This window comes from Nelusetta ayraudi, unplaced genomic scaffold, assembly GCF_046127955.1.
Source record: "Nelusetta ayraudi isolate G7.1 ecotype Tasmania unplaced genomic scaffold, CSIRO-AGI_Nayr_v1 ptg000015l, whole genome shotgun sequence".
Taxonomy (NCBI): Eukaryota; Metazoa; Chordata; class Actinopteri; order Tetraodontiformes; family Monacanthidae; genus Nelusetta; species Nelusetta ayraudi.
The window spans coordinates 2,540,893-2,555,413 of NW_027466065.1; the positions used below are offsets into that span (position 1 = coordinate 2,540,893).

At 46.6% G+C, this 14,521-nt stretch overlaps 1 protein-coding gene across 3 annotated transcripts in view; it reads right to left on the reverse strand.

The window, feature by feature from the left end:
- sntg2 (syntrophin, gamma 2) overlaps nt 1-14,521 on the reverse strand; it is a 64,251-nt gene that overhangs the window by 21,954 nt on the left and 27,776 nt on the right. For 2 of the 3 annotated variants that reach the window (XR_012926416.1, XM_076023443.1), the window contains exons 4-11: nt 13,315-13,452; nt 13,137-13,193; nt 12,912-12,969; nt 12,039-12,082; nt 10,698-10,739; nt 9,261-9,348; nt 8,187-8,275; nt 484-626 (exon numbers count right to left, since the gene is read on the reverse strand). Coding sequence is in view for 2 of the 3 variants with exons in the window: in XM_076023443.1 (XP_075879558.1) it covers nt 484-626; nt 8,187-8,275; nt 9,261-9,348; nt 10,698-10,739; nt 12,039-12,082; nt 12,912-12,969; nt 13,137-13,193; nt 13,315-13,452 (659 nt within the window). In the remaining variant the exon portion in view is untranslated. Of the gene's footprint in view, nt 1-483; nt 627-8,186; nt 8,276-9,260; nt 9,349-10,697; nt 10,740-12,038; nt 12,083-12,911; nt 12,970-13,136; nt 13,194-13,314; nt 13,453-14,521 lie in introns of those variants that run through there. The other variant, XM_076023444.1, reaches the window with a different exon arrangement.

Sequence of the window (14,521 nt, forward strand, 5' to 3'; positions counted from 1 at the left end):
GTAAACCTCCCCAACGCCAGACACTTTTAAAAGCTCATATTTATTCTTTTTAAATCAAAACGAAATAGAAGCGGACAGATGATTCAACTTGGCCTTGGTTTTTTTTTGCAACCTGAAGCTGTTTCACACTCAACAGTCACCAGCTGCTGTTTTTAAATGTGCTTAACAAATGTTTGGACTGTTCAACATGATGGACTGACAGCAAATGTGTATTCAATAGAACCAGATACTACGAAACAAAACAAAACAAAAAAATTACCAATCTAACACATTCACAATTCGGACCAGCCGAGCCTCCCGAGTCGCAGCTTTGCAGCCGCACTGACCTTTAAAGCCGCTTATGCCTGTGCATAGATATTGGCATTAACATCCGGAGGCATCGGCTGAAGCCAAACAGCTGCGACACCTCCCGCCCCCCCTCGTACCCCGCCTCCTCCATCCCTTGCCCCCTCCCCAGCAGGTCAATGACATCACGACTCTTACCTTAATTTGTCGGCGCCGGCTTTGTGCCTGGACACTCTGGCCATGGATAAGGGCAGGGAGGCGGCGTCCAGCCAGCGCTTCTCGTACTTTGGTTCGTTAGCTGAGGGCGAGGGCGAGGTCGAGGGCGGGGGCGGCGACGGGGCCTGCGAGGAACACAGGGAGCACAGAAATCCCAAGTGACCCAAGACCCACGAATCAGCAACCGACAGCCTAAAACAGACGACACTTCCTGCGCTGCAGATGTGAGTCGGCCGTGCATTTCCTTCCTTCAGCGCCGCTCACTTATCGTTTTATTTCCCTCCTTCCAGCTGAGAGCTTCAATAAACAAACGGGCAACAATAAAAATGTAAATCCGGCACCGTGTTGCTTCCCTGTCGGACTGGCGACGCAAAACAAAGACGCGGCGGCAATCATGTGGAGTCGTTATTAAAGTCAATTTCAAGTTGCAAATTATGCAAAATCTAACTGTACTGCTTTCAAACAATACAGTGTGTCGAGTCAATGAGCTCACCAGGAATAGGAAAGCTGTAGCCTTCACTTGTTTTGTGTGCTGAACTTAAAACGTGTCCTAAAAGATGCAGTTTTGGAAATTGGCCCTTTGTGATGTCACAAAGAGCACTGATACCTGACTGATACCTCAGAGGACAGACCACAACCTCAGACAGGTGAGGCCGCCTTGTTTTCGTCTCCTTCTGAAGGTGCGGACGGTAGCATTTTGGCAGGAAGCTGCAAACACAGGGCTAATGGGACCGTTAACAGCGAAGAGAGTGCCGCAAGTTCATCATCTCTGAATTAGCCGAGACATCTTGGAGTTTGATGAATGTATTTTTAGTCCTTTCAGCTTCAAACTAAGAGCAATGACGTAAAGAAAATAGTTCTCTTTGTTGTGAACGAAATCACAAAACTGTCATCAGTCTCGCTATGAGCGGCACGAATGAAAGCATCTAAATCTGATCTATGTATTTTATGTGAAGCATTAATCACTTTACTTTCTGTTTATTTTAAGCTCGGCAAAATAAAAAGGAAAAAACAGCAGTGGCTAAAAAAGAAGAAAAAGCTGACCGTGTTTCTCCTCTTCACACAATCCTCCGCTGAAAATGGACACAAGGAGGGGAAAAAATGCCTCCTCATGTTCATTAATAACAGAATGAAAGCCGTTGTGATAAAATCTCAAGTGCGAGCGCTCGACTGCTGCGAGTCCGTGTCAGCCGCTTTATCAGGGCGCACACTCGCAGGTGCAACTGATGTCTGCACCAGCTCTTTTTAATGGGTTTTTTGGAGGAAAAAGGTTGGTGTGTGTGTGTGTGGGGGGGGGGGGGAGAGTTCCTGACTGTGGCAAAACACTCCGGTGTGTCGAGCCTCTTCACGGCCAGTAGAGGGAGCAGGAATCAGGTTCAAAGACGTTGACGAACTGCTTTGTGTTGTTGGGACAAAGTTGCCTGACTACCACAGGAAGTATATTTATCAGCTTTCAAGAGAGCTAAGCTAAAGGAAGCACAGATGGTCCCAGTGATCCTCCCTGCGGAACACCGTTTTTTTTTTACCAAAACACTGAAACTTACTTTTGTAGGAGCAAAATCAGCTGCTGCCTCCCTCGGGACTTTAACCTTAATAAGGCTTTACGTGTGTCCTCGAGTTGAGGGGGGTAAAAGAAAACAAAAAAAAAAAACAGGAAGTCAGACTTCAGAGATGTCGAGAGCGCATCCAATAAAAAAAAGGAAAAGAAAAAAAAGCCATTTGCTGGCTCCTTTCCCCCGAGCACAATGCGTCGAAAGCCGCATTCAAATGCAAATCACAGCCGCACCTGACGGAGAGCGGATGCGCTGCACATTGTTATCTAATGAGTTACAAGCTGTGGGGGGGGGGGGGGCGGGATGAAGTCAGAGAAGCTCCGGCGACATCAAACAGTCGATCACTCAGCTGCAACGACAGATTACCTGCCGGCGCCGGAATCCCCCAAACTCCCCCAAACAATGGGCGACAATGTGACGCAGCCTCTGGAGTAATTACACTCACAGGCTGCCGGCACGACTGCATTCAGCTGGGAACAAAAAAAAGAAAAGGAGCCAAACAACACGCCGATCCTCCCAATAGCTTAAAAAAAAAAAAATGTGTCCAGACTATAAGATTAGCTGTGGAAGGCGGCCGCGGCGAGAACCTGCCGACTTTTGGCAAAGTGAGTCACACATCAGCGTTGAACAACCAGACGTGTTTGGTAATTACCGCTGAATAATCGTCCCTTTGCTCCCTTTCTGTCATCCGGGGACAAAATGTTTTCGGTGAACTCCAGAGCGGAGCTCGGCGGTGGGGGGGGGGGGGGGGGGCCTGGTAGAGGAAACCGTCAGAGTGAATTCCAGTGACAAGAACAGCAGCTTCAGCCACAGAGGGACGCACCGAGTCAGCTTTTGGCTGCTTGGGAGGTGACGTGATCCATCCAAGACTGAAGTGCAGCAGCACACGGGAATGAACGCTGTGCGGTGGAGGTGGTCCAGCGCTGCTTCTGGCCTGTTAAAATGTTGCTAACATTTTAACATTCAGCATCATTATTCCCCTATAATATATATAAAGAGATTGATATAAAGAAAAAAGAAAAATAAATAAATAAAAATATATATATATTATATACACACACACATACATTATGCATGTATAAATGTATTTCTATTCCTTGGTACACTTCTGCTGCATGTGACTCGAGCACAGCTTTTCTCTTTTTTTGGCAAATCCAAAAAGATAAAGCCGCTCCCTAATTGAGACTTTCCACCTTCGTTCCAGCTCTTTGTCTCTAGATTCGATGGCGTTAAATCCGGCTATAGTTCGTGTCCGTCAGGCTTAGAGAGCAATTTGAACCCTTCCCCCTCATTTTTTTTTTTTTTTTTTTTTTTTTTTCCTTTTTGGTCTGGTCTGGAAGACAAAAAAACAGTGAAGCTCGCTTCATCTGGCCACCCTGTTCCTCTTGAGGCTTCATCACATTCGGCTTTATTGGCACTGCTGTCGGTGGAGAAATTGCTTCCTCGTCCTCCTGCAGCACCGCTTCCTTTTGTGAGCGCTGATGAAAAGTAACAGGTTCAGGAAGAAAACCGTCACTGTGTATAAAGATTGGTCTGCGTTTGAATAGAAAAATCACAAAAGATGCGAAGCATCACTCCTGAAACTTTAATTAAAACATCTTAGCATATTCAAAACCACATTGACCCCCCCCCCCCATTGCAAGTCTTTGGTTTTATGTTGTAAAAAGCGGAATGATTTGGCACTGCTCCTTTAATATCGCCATCAGAGGCGCAGCTGACCTTCTGATCTTTAATTTAATAAGGCGCTTCATCAAACCGGCCTCACGTTGCATCGTCCTTCACCAAGGGAGACGAACGGGCCAAAAAAAAAAAAAAAAAAATTCAAAGACATCAATTGGTCAGAAAGAGACTCTGGAATAAAACAGAAATATGTTTTCAGAGGAGGGGATTTCTGACTCGCTCGTCCTTTTTTTATTTATTTTTTTACATCTTGTCCCGCCTGCCGACCCCGACGCTGCCCCCCACATCACCACCACCACCTGCCCCCCCGGCCACTCCCCCCGCTCTCGGGTTTGGGCTGCTGGACCAGAAGCCTCCAGGAGCCAAGAGCCGGTCGGGCGCCAGGCCTGGGAAGGGAGCTGAAGGTGGGGGTCTTCCAGGAAGGCAGCCGACCTCTCCAGGGCCTTGATGTCGCTCCCACCGTAATAACCTTTAACGCTTCCAGCTGAGCTTTTCTTGCCAGTGTGAGTTTTTCAAAAAAAAATATATCAAATAATAAAAAAAAAAAAAATCTATCTTGCCTGGTGGGCCCCTGAATCCTTTCCTTTCTCCTCTGTGAATTCTGTTTTTCCATCGACGCCTCGACAACTCGCTGTCCAGCCTTGGCTCTCGTGAGCACTCGGACCAGAACGTGCAGCCGCTGGCGACGGCGTGGGACGGTTGGTCCAAGATCACATGACATCCCATCAGGCGACGAGGTGTTTTCATGTGGCAGGTGTGTGAAAAAGCAAACGTGGTTCGTTGGTGAAAATTGCAAATGAGGCAAAAACGGTCTTTATGCTCAGGCATGTCTCCGGCCTCCTCGCCGCTCCGGCTCACTGTTTGCTGTCCTTTCTTTCTTTTCTTTTTTTCCATCCCCGCCTCCTTTCATCGCAACCCAGGTCTTTTTTTTGGCAGCGAAATGTTTTCCCAACCGGTGGCGCCGTTTTATCTACGTAGCAGAGGAGTCCGCAGACGCACGGCTGTTTTATCCCCACGGTCATTTTTAATCATCAAAACCCCACAGACGAGCCCCTTTCATCACAGGCCGCCGACATGCATTCGTGACACTGCCTTTGGTGTGTCCACTGCGCTAACAAAAAAAAAAATTGTATGGCTTTAAAAGGTCCTATATTGTGAAAAAAGGATTAACTGGGTCAGTGAAGCACCCAGGAAGGTGAAAAGTCCATCCTTTATTCAGTTATTTTATTTCTTGGAGCAGGCTGGAAACAGAGGGTTAAATATGCAGGGTTTTTTTTGATGGGGAGTATTTAATGGTGTGAGGCTGTGATGAGAAATAGTAACATTGGTCTAAGACCTTTAGATTGCACAAAGTATCAACTCATGGGTCGTTAAAAATGCACATCAGACCGCTGCGAGGAAAATTATCTAAAAATAAAAAAAAAAGATTAAAACCACACTGAAAATTTTGAGGCGAAAAATCAAAACAATCAAAGAAAAATCCAAAAATACACCAGATTTAATTGCTGATTAAATGAATTTTACTAAGACTTTGAAATAACAAAGTGCCTGTTTTTCTCGGCGCAGCTCACAAACGAGAAGAGTTGAGTAGCAGCAGTCGGTTTGAGCTCCTCGGGGCTTAATGATGCTCTCTGCTACACAATATTTCACAATTTTCTCTCATATGTGTGTGTGTGTGTGTGTGTGTGTGTCTTGGTGAGACTTAAGTTATGGAGTGGCCTACTTTGGTGCAAATCTCCATCTGGGGGCCTCTATCAATTATATACTGACCATTAAAGTGCCTGTTTTGATCTATTGCGGCTCTTCAAAACAAAAACACTACCCAGCAATTACTTCTACAGGAAGATGAAAAATAATTATAAATATATAAACAGGACTTATTTCACAAGTGAAAAAATATTTCAGCTTTGTTTTGCATTTTGTCGTTGCTTCATCTGTTCTATGTCCGGGATGATGAAAATGTCTCTTTTTTTCAAGACAAGGGTTTTCCCCAACGGTCTTCCCTTCTTGACATGTTTCGGCGGAACTTCCTCAGAAGTGTCACAAGATGGCATGTGTGACGCGTCTTGTCAGCTGACGTTATGGAGGCGCGACCAACCTGTCACCCTGTCAAATCTGACATATCAAGAAGGTAAGTAAGACCGTGGAAAAAAAAACAAACCCTTGTCTTGAAAAAAGAAACAACGAAAACCAACAAAAACGAAGACAAAATGAACATTATGAATCTATTTGTTGGGTTTTTCTTCCAAGGTTGGATTGGGTCCTCGGACACCCAACAGCTGGGCAGCAAAAAAAAAAAAGAAAAGAAGAAATTTAATCTTTTTTTTTTTTTTTTCAATAAGTCTCCTGCTGAGGAGTTAAATGAAAAGACTCCAGATTGTTTATAAAGAAAAAGGTTGCACCACCCGCCTCAGCGCCGTCACCCCTCCTCCGATTAATAATTAATCCAAAAATAAAAATGAGCAGGAGTTGCAGCCCTCACAACTTATCTTTAATTATAGATAACCTTCTTCAACTGCAGCTCTTCTCCGGCCACAACAGCAAGTGGGCTGCACAGGCCAGGAGGCGGGGACAAAATACTTAACACCTGAAGCAAAGAGGGACGGGAGTGAGAGAAAAAGAAATATCCACCCGTTTGTTTTGTTTTTCCAGAAGCGACTCTGAACTTGGACGGCGGCCAAACTCTGCCGCGTATTTCTTTAGATTCTGCCAGCAGGTCCGACCCGCTCCTCCACCGCCATCATCCTGTAATCTCGGCCATCAGAACTCGCAGATCCCGCTGGCTCAAGGGACCTGAGGCGAGACGACTCGGGGCAAACTGAATTATTTTGATGTGAATTTTTTTTTTTTTTTTTTTTTTTCTTGGCAGTGTGCGCGGAGGCCACACATCGATCCTGCCGCCGCTGCGGACACGAGCAGAAGACCAACGAAGGTCAAGATTTAGTCAGCAAAAGAGCCTCAACGTTGGCCGTCTTGCACATTGACTGAGGGGCTTTGGGAGGATGATGAAAGAACATCAACATCAAATAAAATTTATAACGATAAGAAGAAATAACGCAGGGGCCCTGCTCAGTTCTTCTTCCCTTCTGGCTGAGAACAATAACGTGCGTTTAGGTCTGTTGGGGCGGTTCTGTCATGTGACACAATCATTGTGAGACTCGCCCGCACACACTTGGTGGAGAACACACTGGTTGGAGCCCCTCTGAACGCTGACATTTTAAAATAAAACAAACAAACAAACAAACAAATTAATTAATTAATTAATTAATTAATTAATTAATTAATTAAAAAAAAACCTGAGTGGAGGGTGCTGTGGAACGGCAGCTGCTGCTTTTATACTGAGTGAAGTGATGCAGAAAGGCTCCAGTGATATCACATTGGTGTGTGTTTGTGAGTGTGTGTGTCAAAATGTAGTCAGTGGTTTCTTTATTAAAAAACTCCTCAGACTGAAGTTTGAAGGTAAGACAGATGTTCCAATCTGCTTCTTCAAACCTGCTGCAACATCTCACTGGTCCCAGTCACATTCCCACTGGTCCCAGTCACATTCCCACTGGTCCCAGTCACATCACGCCGGTCCCAGTCACATTCCCACTGGTCCCAGTCACATTCACGCCGGTCCCAGTCACATTCCCACTGGTCCCAGTCACATTCCCGCCGGTCCCAGTCACATTCCCGCCAGTCCCAGTCACATTCCCGCCGGTCCCAGTCACATTCACGCCAGTCCCAGTCACATTCCCACTGGTCCCAGTCACATTCCCGCCAGTCCCAGTCACATTCCCGCCAGTCCCAGTCACATTCACGCCGGTCCCAGTCACATTCCCACTGGTCCCAGTCACATTCCCGCCGGTCCCAGTCACATTCCCGCCGGTCCCAGTCGAATTCACGCCGGTCCCAGTCACATTCCCGCCGGTCCCAGTCACATCACGCCGGTCCCAGTCACATTCCCACTGGTCCCAGTCACATCACGCCGGTCCCAGTCACATTCCCACTAGTCCCAGTCACATTCCCACTGGTCCCAGTCACATTCCCACCGGTCCCAGTCACATTCCCACCGGTTCCGGTCACTTTCCCACTGGTCCCGGTCATTTTCCCGCTCCAGCAGCTTTTCCAACTGCTGCCGGTTTGCCGCCTGTGACTCGCCCCCCGCCCCGCTCGGAGAGGCCTCTGGCCACGGGCGGCACGAGGTCACGGCAGCGTGAGACACGGAGGCGCAGCAGCCGTGTTTGTCTTCCTGCCGGGCAAATGTGCACTGAAGTCACCGGCGAGTACTAGCGCGAGCAGAACAAAGCGCTCAGATCCGGCTGGATGGATGTGTCTGCGCTGAAACTCCTTCAGCCTTCGGGATGCGTTTTGTTTGTTTTTTTTTTTGCCTCCCGCCCGCCCCCGCAACATCACACATCTCACCAACTCCCAGCAAAACGGCAGCGACGGTAGCGGCGCGACGTTCCTTACTGTGCTGTTGCCGTTTCCATTTAAATGCAAGCCGCTGTCAAAGAGTGGCGAGGACACTCGGCTGTGGTCGGAGGGCGGGCCGGGGGAACCTGAGGCAAGGAGGAGGAGCAAGAGGAGGAAGAGAGAAAAGTGCTCAGTTGGAGAAAATCCTGTTCACAAAAATCACGCTGGGCAAAACAAAACTACCAAACACACACTGGCAGAAACAGTGACAGTCGCACCGGCGAGTTTGTGAGCGACGGATAATTATCTCGACATGGCGACAGCGTCTACTGCCTCTACTGCCCCCTGATGGTGAAGTAAAAGTAATGGACCAAACTAGAGTTTAAAAATATATTTTCTATTATTCAGTTTTCCAGCGTTCGTGATTTTACGTCGTTAATTAAGAATTTGAGAGAAGAATACTATAATACTAAAATATTAGTATCCTTTGGCTCCTCCTAGTGGTGGGTTGCGGTAGTAGACATAAGTAGAATTAAAATGAGAAATGGGTCAAGCTGCCATCTCAGAATGTACATGACATTAGTCTTAATCTTAGCACATTATTAATGGATTGCAATTACCAACACAATTCTGCTCTACTGCCCCCCAGTGGTGGGTTGCAGTAATAAAACTGCTACGAGTCTGAAAATCGCTGCTTTTTCTTTTTCCTGAAGCTGCTTCTACACTTGTCGGGTAGCTGCTCAACTGCCAACATTTTCCACTCTGAACACTTTTGCTGTTGTCTGCGAAAAACAAAAAACAAAAACAGAAAGGAGTTCTCGACTTGTTGCTCCCCGTCGTCACATTTTTTCAAAAAAAAGATTTTAACCTGCTCAACACCAACAACTTTACCTCTCTGAGCTGCCAAAGGTAACTACAGTGGCGCAGAACTGCAGCTCCGGGTGCTGGGTGAGCAAGGCGACTCTGCCATTACATTCTGAAATGAATCCTCACCTACTGAGCCACGTTCACATTTCAATTCCCCCCCCCAAAAAAAACATTCTGACACGTCTCCTCCCTGGTTTGGTTGACTCTCCTTTTATTGGCAGCCTTGTGAGTTGTTTGCATGCGGGCGAACTGAGCGATTCTTACCCAGAGGCAGTTTGAGGAATGATGGAACCTCTCGTAGGTAGCGAACGGTGATGGTGACCTCATCTCCTGCAGTGCGCAAGAGGTGAACCTGAGAGAGGAGGGGAGGGGGGTGGGGGGCGGGGGGGTGATGGGAGATAGATAGCGAGAGATGCAGTGAGATAAAACCCTCATCTCCATAATGAAATGAGTCGCATTCATGTCAGGACGTACAGACATACAGACGGGGTAAAAGAAAATGCAGCATGAAGAGGAGAGGAAGAAAGACGAGGAGGAGACGTTTTGAATATGCAAGCATCGAGTTAAAGCCTGAGCCTGAGCGGAACTGGAGGGCAGACGTTTCTCCGGCGGTTGGACGGCGGCGGACTGACAGCTGACAAACTAATTACCCTCCAACCGTCTCATTACGCGATGCCTGACTGATATAAAAAGACGTCCTCAAACGTTGTCGGGTCGCCGGTTTCTACGGGGGTGTGAAGCCGCGATGGCAGGATAAAACAAGGCCCCGGCTCCGAATACTCACCCAGCAAACCCCCAGAGAGAGCAGTGTAGTTAGCCCTCTGCTGACAGCCTCCATCTAAAAAAAAAAAATCTGTTTATGCCCAAATAAAGTCAATACTGGTCACGAAACCGTTGTAGCTGTGGACGCGTGACCCTTCACTCGCCAGGCAAACTGTTCACCTGTCGTGAAGCGGCCTTGTAGGTTCAATTATCCCAAAGATCTACTAAGGATCACCTGGAAAACAGCGGAGATTTAGCCCTCTGTTTACAGCCTACTGCCAAAACCGACGCTTTGTTGGTCCTGCCACTCGTCAGGAAGAGTCGGTCTCAGGGGGCGGAGCCGAGGGCGTGGCTCACATGCCTATCACAGGTTGTCACTGAGGAATCCGCTCCCCTTGTGACATCACGTGGGGCACATTATATTCACAACTTTGAGGAAAAATGCAGCAAAAAGCAGCAAAGACCCGTTTTACAACTGGAAGACACCGGTGAGTTTTGCACGACACGGGGAAAAAAAAAATGCTGGAGGAAATAAGATGCCTGATTATCATGTTGATGGCGCAGCGTTGCACCTAGCCTCCATTAAAAGAAACATCTGCCGGCAGCTCCTTCCCTGGCTCGCGTTGCTTCTGCCTGATTATCTGCCGAAGTGACAACCTGCCAGGGAAAAAAAAAAAGCAAAAAAAACTCCCTTTTTTTTGCTTTTTGCTCTCCTTCCTCAAGAGAAAGCTCTCATTATGTGCTTTGAGGCGCAGGAGGTGAATACAGTGAACAGCTGTTTCGGAGGTGCACAGCGTAAATGAGAGGATGCCGGGGAGGAAGGTGTGTAGGCGGCTGTGCAGGAGTCTGGCGTGACAAACGGACGAGGATAAGGAGGATGAAGAGGCTTGGTGGGGTTTTCTTTTGTAAAGGAGGAAATGACTCGCATTTCGTACTCACCACTTCCTCATGAGTGCAGGGCTCCACGTTGATGCCATTGACCTGGATGATGAGCGGGTGAGAAAACAAGAGAGGCCAGATTCAAAAACAGTGAGAGAGAAAGAGAGAGAGAGAGAGAGAGAGAGAGAGAGAGAGAGAGAGGCCTGACTTCGCCGCTTCCTGCTCATTCAGCGTAAATAAAAGAAAAAGAAATGACTACAAAGACAGAAAAACGATGTGATGCGAGAACACAATAGCAGAAGCAAGTGACCGTGCAGAAAATTAGAATTAACGACGACAAAGGAGCAATCACAGCATTGCACCAAGAGACAACAACAAAAGGAAGGAGCAAAAAATAAAAAAAATAAAGATGTGAAAGAGGTGTGTTGTCAAATGCATATTTTTGCACCAAGTACTTAAGATTCAGTGGGTACAGTGCACAAAAATATAGCGTGCTATTGACAGCCTTCAAAACGCTAAAAAAATAAAGTCCAGCAGAGATGCTTTAAGAAGAAGAAGAAGAAGAAGAAGAAGAAGAAGAAGAAGAAGAAGAAGAAGAAGAAGAAGAAGAAGAAGAAGAAGAAGAAGAAGAAGAAGAAGAAGAAGAAGAAGAAGAAGAAGAAGAAGAAGAAGAAGAAGAAGAAGAATGGCAGCTAAATCGGGGACCACACTTCTCAGTGCTGGTGCACTGCACTGCAACTTGAAGATACAGCTGGAATGTCTGAAAGTCCAACTCTCGCTTCCAGATTAGTAAGTCAAATAAAAATGGAGAACCACAACAGAAGAAGTGTGTTTAATAGGTGTCAAAATTCAGCAGTGCTACTGTTGAAACCAACGCTCGCAAATGAGAGCAAAACTGCAGTGACGCACAGCTGAAGGTGAGAGGACTTCCATTCCTAATATCGTCCATCTGGACTCTGGATACGAATGTTAATTTTGGCTGTGCAGTCCGACGGATTTGCTTGATTTTGTCCGGATAAACAGAACGCGTCTTCAAACTAACTTCTAAGCCCCGAGGGGATTAAATGAATCTCGGCATTTTGTTTCATTTCTGTTTGACAACGTTTGTCGTCAACACAAAGTTTTGACTTGCAGCGTGACCTTTTTGCTCAGTCTGCTGCTTCATTAGATTTAAAAGACGCACCGCGATCGGGAACAATTATGTCCGACCGATATATCACGTATCCGCTGTGCGTCAAAGAGAGACTCATTTGATTTGGATCACGTGGACGATTCACGACAAACTTCTCCCTCCTTGGGAGTGTAATCACGCTCTCTCAATAGCAGAGGAGGCGCCTCCCTCGACTCCCCCCACCTCCTGCCCTTCCACTCACCCGCCCTCAGAGCAAATAAGCCACCAACCTGCAGCACGGCGTCCCCGACGAACAGCTTCCCCGTCTGATCGGCTGCAAAGAGGGTCAGTCGTCAAGTGTCAGAGGTTAATGAAAACATAAAAAAAAAATATAATTGCTCATTTCATGCGCTATGATATATGGTGGGGGGGGGGGGCAGTCTGCGTCGAGGTCCGGCTAATCTCTGGCAACATCCTACGGGCTCAGAGGACAGAACACAAGAAGCATGAAATTCAAAGCTAATGAGGATATAAACTCATTTGCACCGCGCGTGGCGCCAGAGGAAACAATAAAAGTTCAGTTGCACAAAGATTTGCCGATCTCCGTGGGGAGCGGAGGATGGAAAAAAATCGGAAAAGGAGGGGAAAAATAGGGTCCCCGAGAAGTGGAGATGTAATTTTATGTAAATTGCCCGAAAAAAGTCTTTAAACAGAGAAACGGGAGGCTCAGATGTTGCCAACAGGGCACCGGGGATGAATCTCCTCCATCGCTCTGCCCACCGTCAACACGCTCAAGAACGCTTCGGAATTTAAGAGTTTGCATAAAAAATTTTTGCCAAAATGCTGGAAGGAATTTTCACTCTTCCGGCCAAACAGAATTCGGAATCAAGGCAATTTCAGCCTAGCGTAGTAGGACCATTCAACTCGTGTCCGCATTAGATTCAAGTCCTCGCCCAGTGTCACAAAATATGAAAAATGTATTTCCTTAAACAAGTTTTTTCATATCTTTCAGTTTCTCGGTCTCTAAAAATAAAGCGGGAGCAGAGGGAAAGCTGAGCACACATGCTAAGCTATGTTAAACAGCTCCGGCTCGCCATTTGAACGCTTTGCTTGCCGTCCAAAATTCAAATTAAAAAAGTGGCATTTTCTAAAAACTCTCTTACCCACTTGGTCCTTGAATATCTTGGAAATAACCACGGGAACGCTGTGCTCCGCACCTCCCTGAAAGGCAGAAAAGAGGGAAAAGAAGCGCTTTGACGTTCCTCTCAGGAAAAAAAAAAATCTCACTTTGTTCCTCCCCGACATCAGAACTCTAAATATATATATATATATATATATATATATATATATATATATATATATATAGAATTTTTTTTACATGTGCTTACTTTGATGCTCAAGCCCAGGCCGCCGTTCGCCTGTCTCCGCAGTGTAACAGTCCTGTGCTTTAGAAGACGGGAGTTTCTTAGTGGCAAAAAGATATTGGACATTGGACATTGAGACGGTACTGTGAGAGTCACGGGCCGTGAATTCCGATGAGCGTCTGGAGCCCTCTGGCGCACTTACATTTACTTGGGTTTCGGCGCCGCCTGTGCAAACCACGTCCAGCTTCTGTATGGTCAAAGCGTCTCTGGTCAATTTCAGGCAGACGTCGTAGGTATTGTTGGTCTCCTCATTGTACAGCAGGGCAATTCCAGATTTTGTCTGTTGGGGGGGGGGGGAGTGGAGGCGGGGCTTGAGTAGAGCTTTGGCGTATTTCACCGAGTCGGGCAATTATACACACAATGAGCATGTTGAAGTCTGGCGTCGGGCCAGTGTTGCCATTGTGCTGCCGCCGGTCGACGTCTCCAGGCTGAGCGCTTCCCCCGTTCGCATTAAAGATGTCTGAACTTTTTGACCAGCCAAAAAAAATAAAAAATTGATGATCATTTAAATTTTTTATGATTTTTTTTTTTTTTTGTCAGATCACTAACCGCCAGAGTTCAAGTGTTAATGTCTCTGATAAATTGCATTTTAAATTGGGATTTTACGCAAATAAAAAAGGGGCCATGATTGATAGTTAACCGCCTGCCAAGTTGGCCTGACCTCAAAGCCTGAGTCTGCGGACTCTCATTTCCAAGCTACACCACCATGGCAGCGCTGGCGTCTTGTTTCATTTCAGGGACAAGGAGGCGTTAACGAAATCACATTGACATCCCTCATGGCACCGTGATCAATTCCAAAATTGCCAATGTAGTAGTTCATGACTCTTGGAGAATATAAAACTGTTTGCGAGTCCTGTCGCACGTCCTCAGCGAAACAACTTGCTGACGACGGAGCAGAACGCACGTCACAAACATTTAAACAGTCAGAAAAACAACAGCGTGCTAGCAAAGACGTCTACGTGCTAGCTGGTTAGTACGTTCACACCGCTGACAAACGTTCACACTGGCGGCCTACGTTAGCATTCAGCCAGCGAATGTGCTCCCTGCTTATTGTGATACATTTAAATCAGGCGTTAATGCTGTGGTGGGCGTTCTTTTTCATGCATACCAAATTGCGATCTTTACTGTGCAACATTCGACATGACTACATGTGTCATCAGAAGGTCAACTGTCAAACCATGTACATAGAGTCCACCACACACCAAATTAACAGAACAACCACTACTACTACAGACTGGAAGAAGAAGGTGAAGAAGAAGGTGAAGAAGAAGAAGAAGAAGAAGAAGAAGAAGAAGAAGTAGTTTGGTACATTAAAGGCCGTTTAAAATTAGTTTGCATTCCACTGAAGT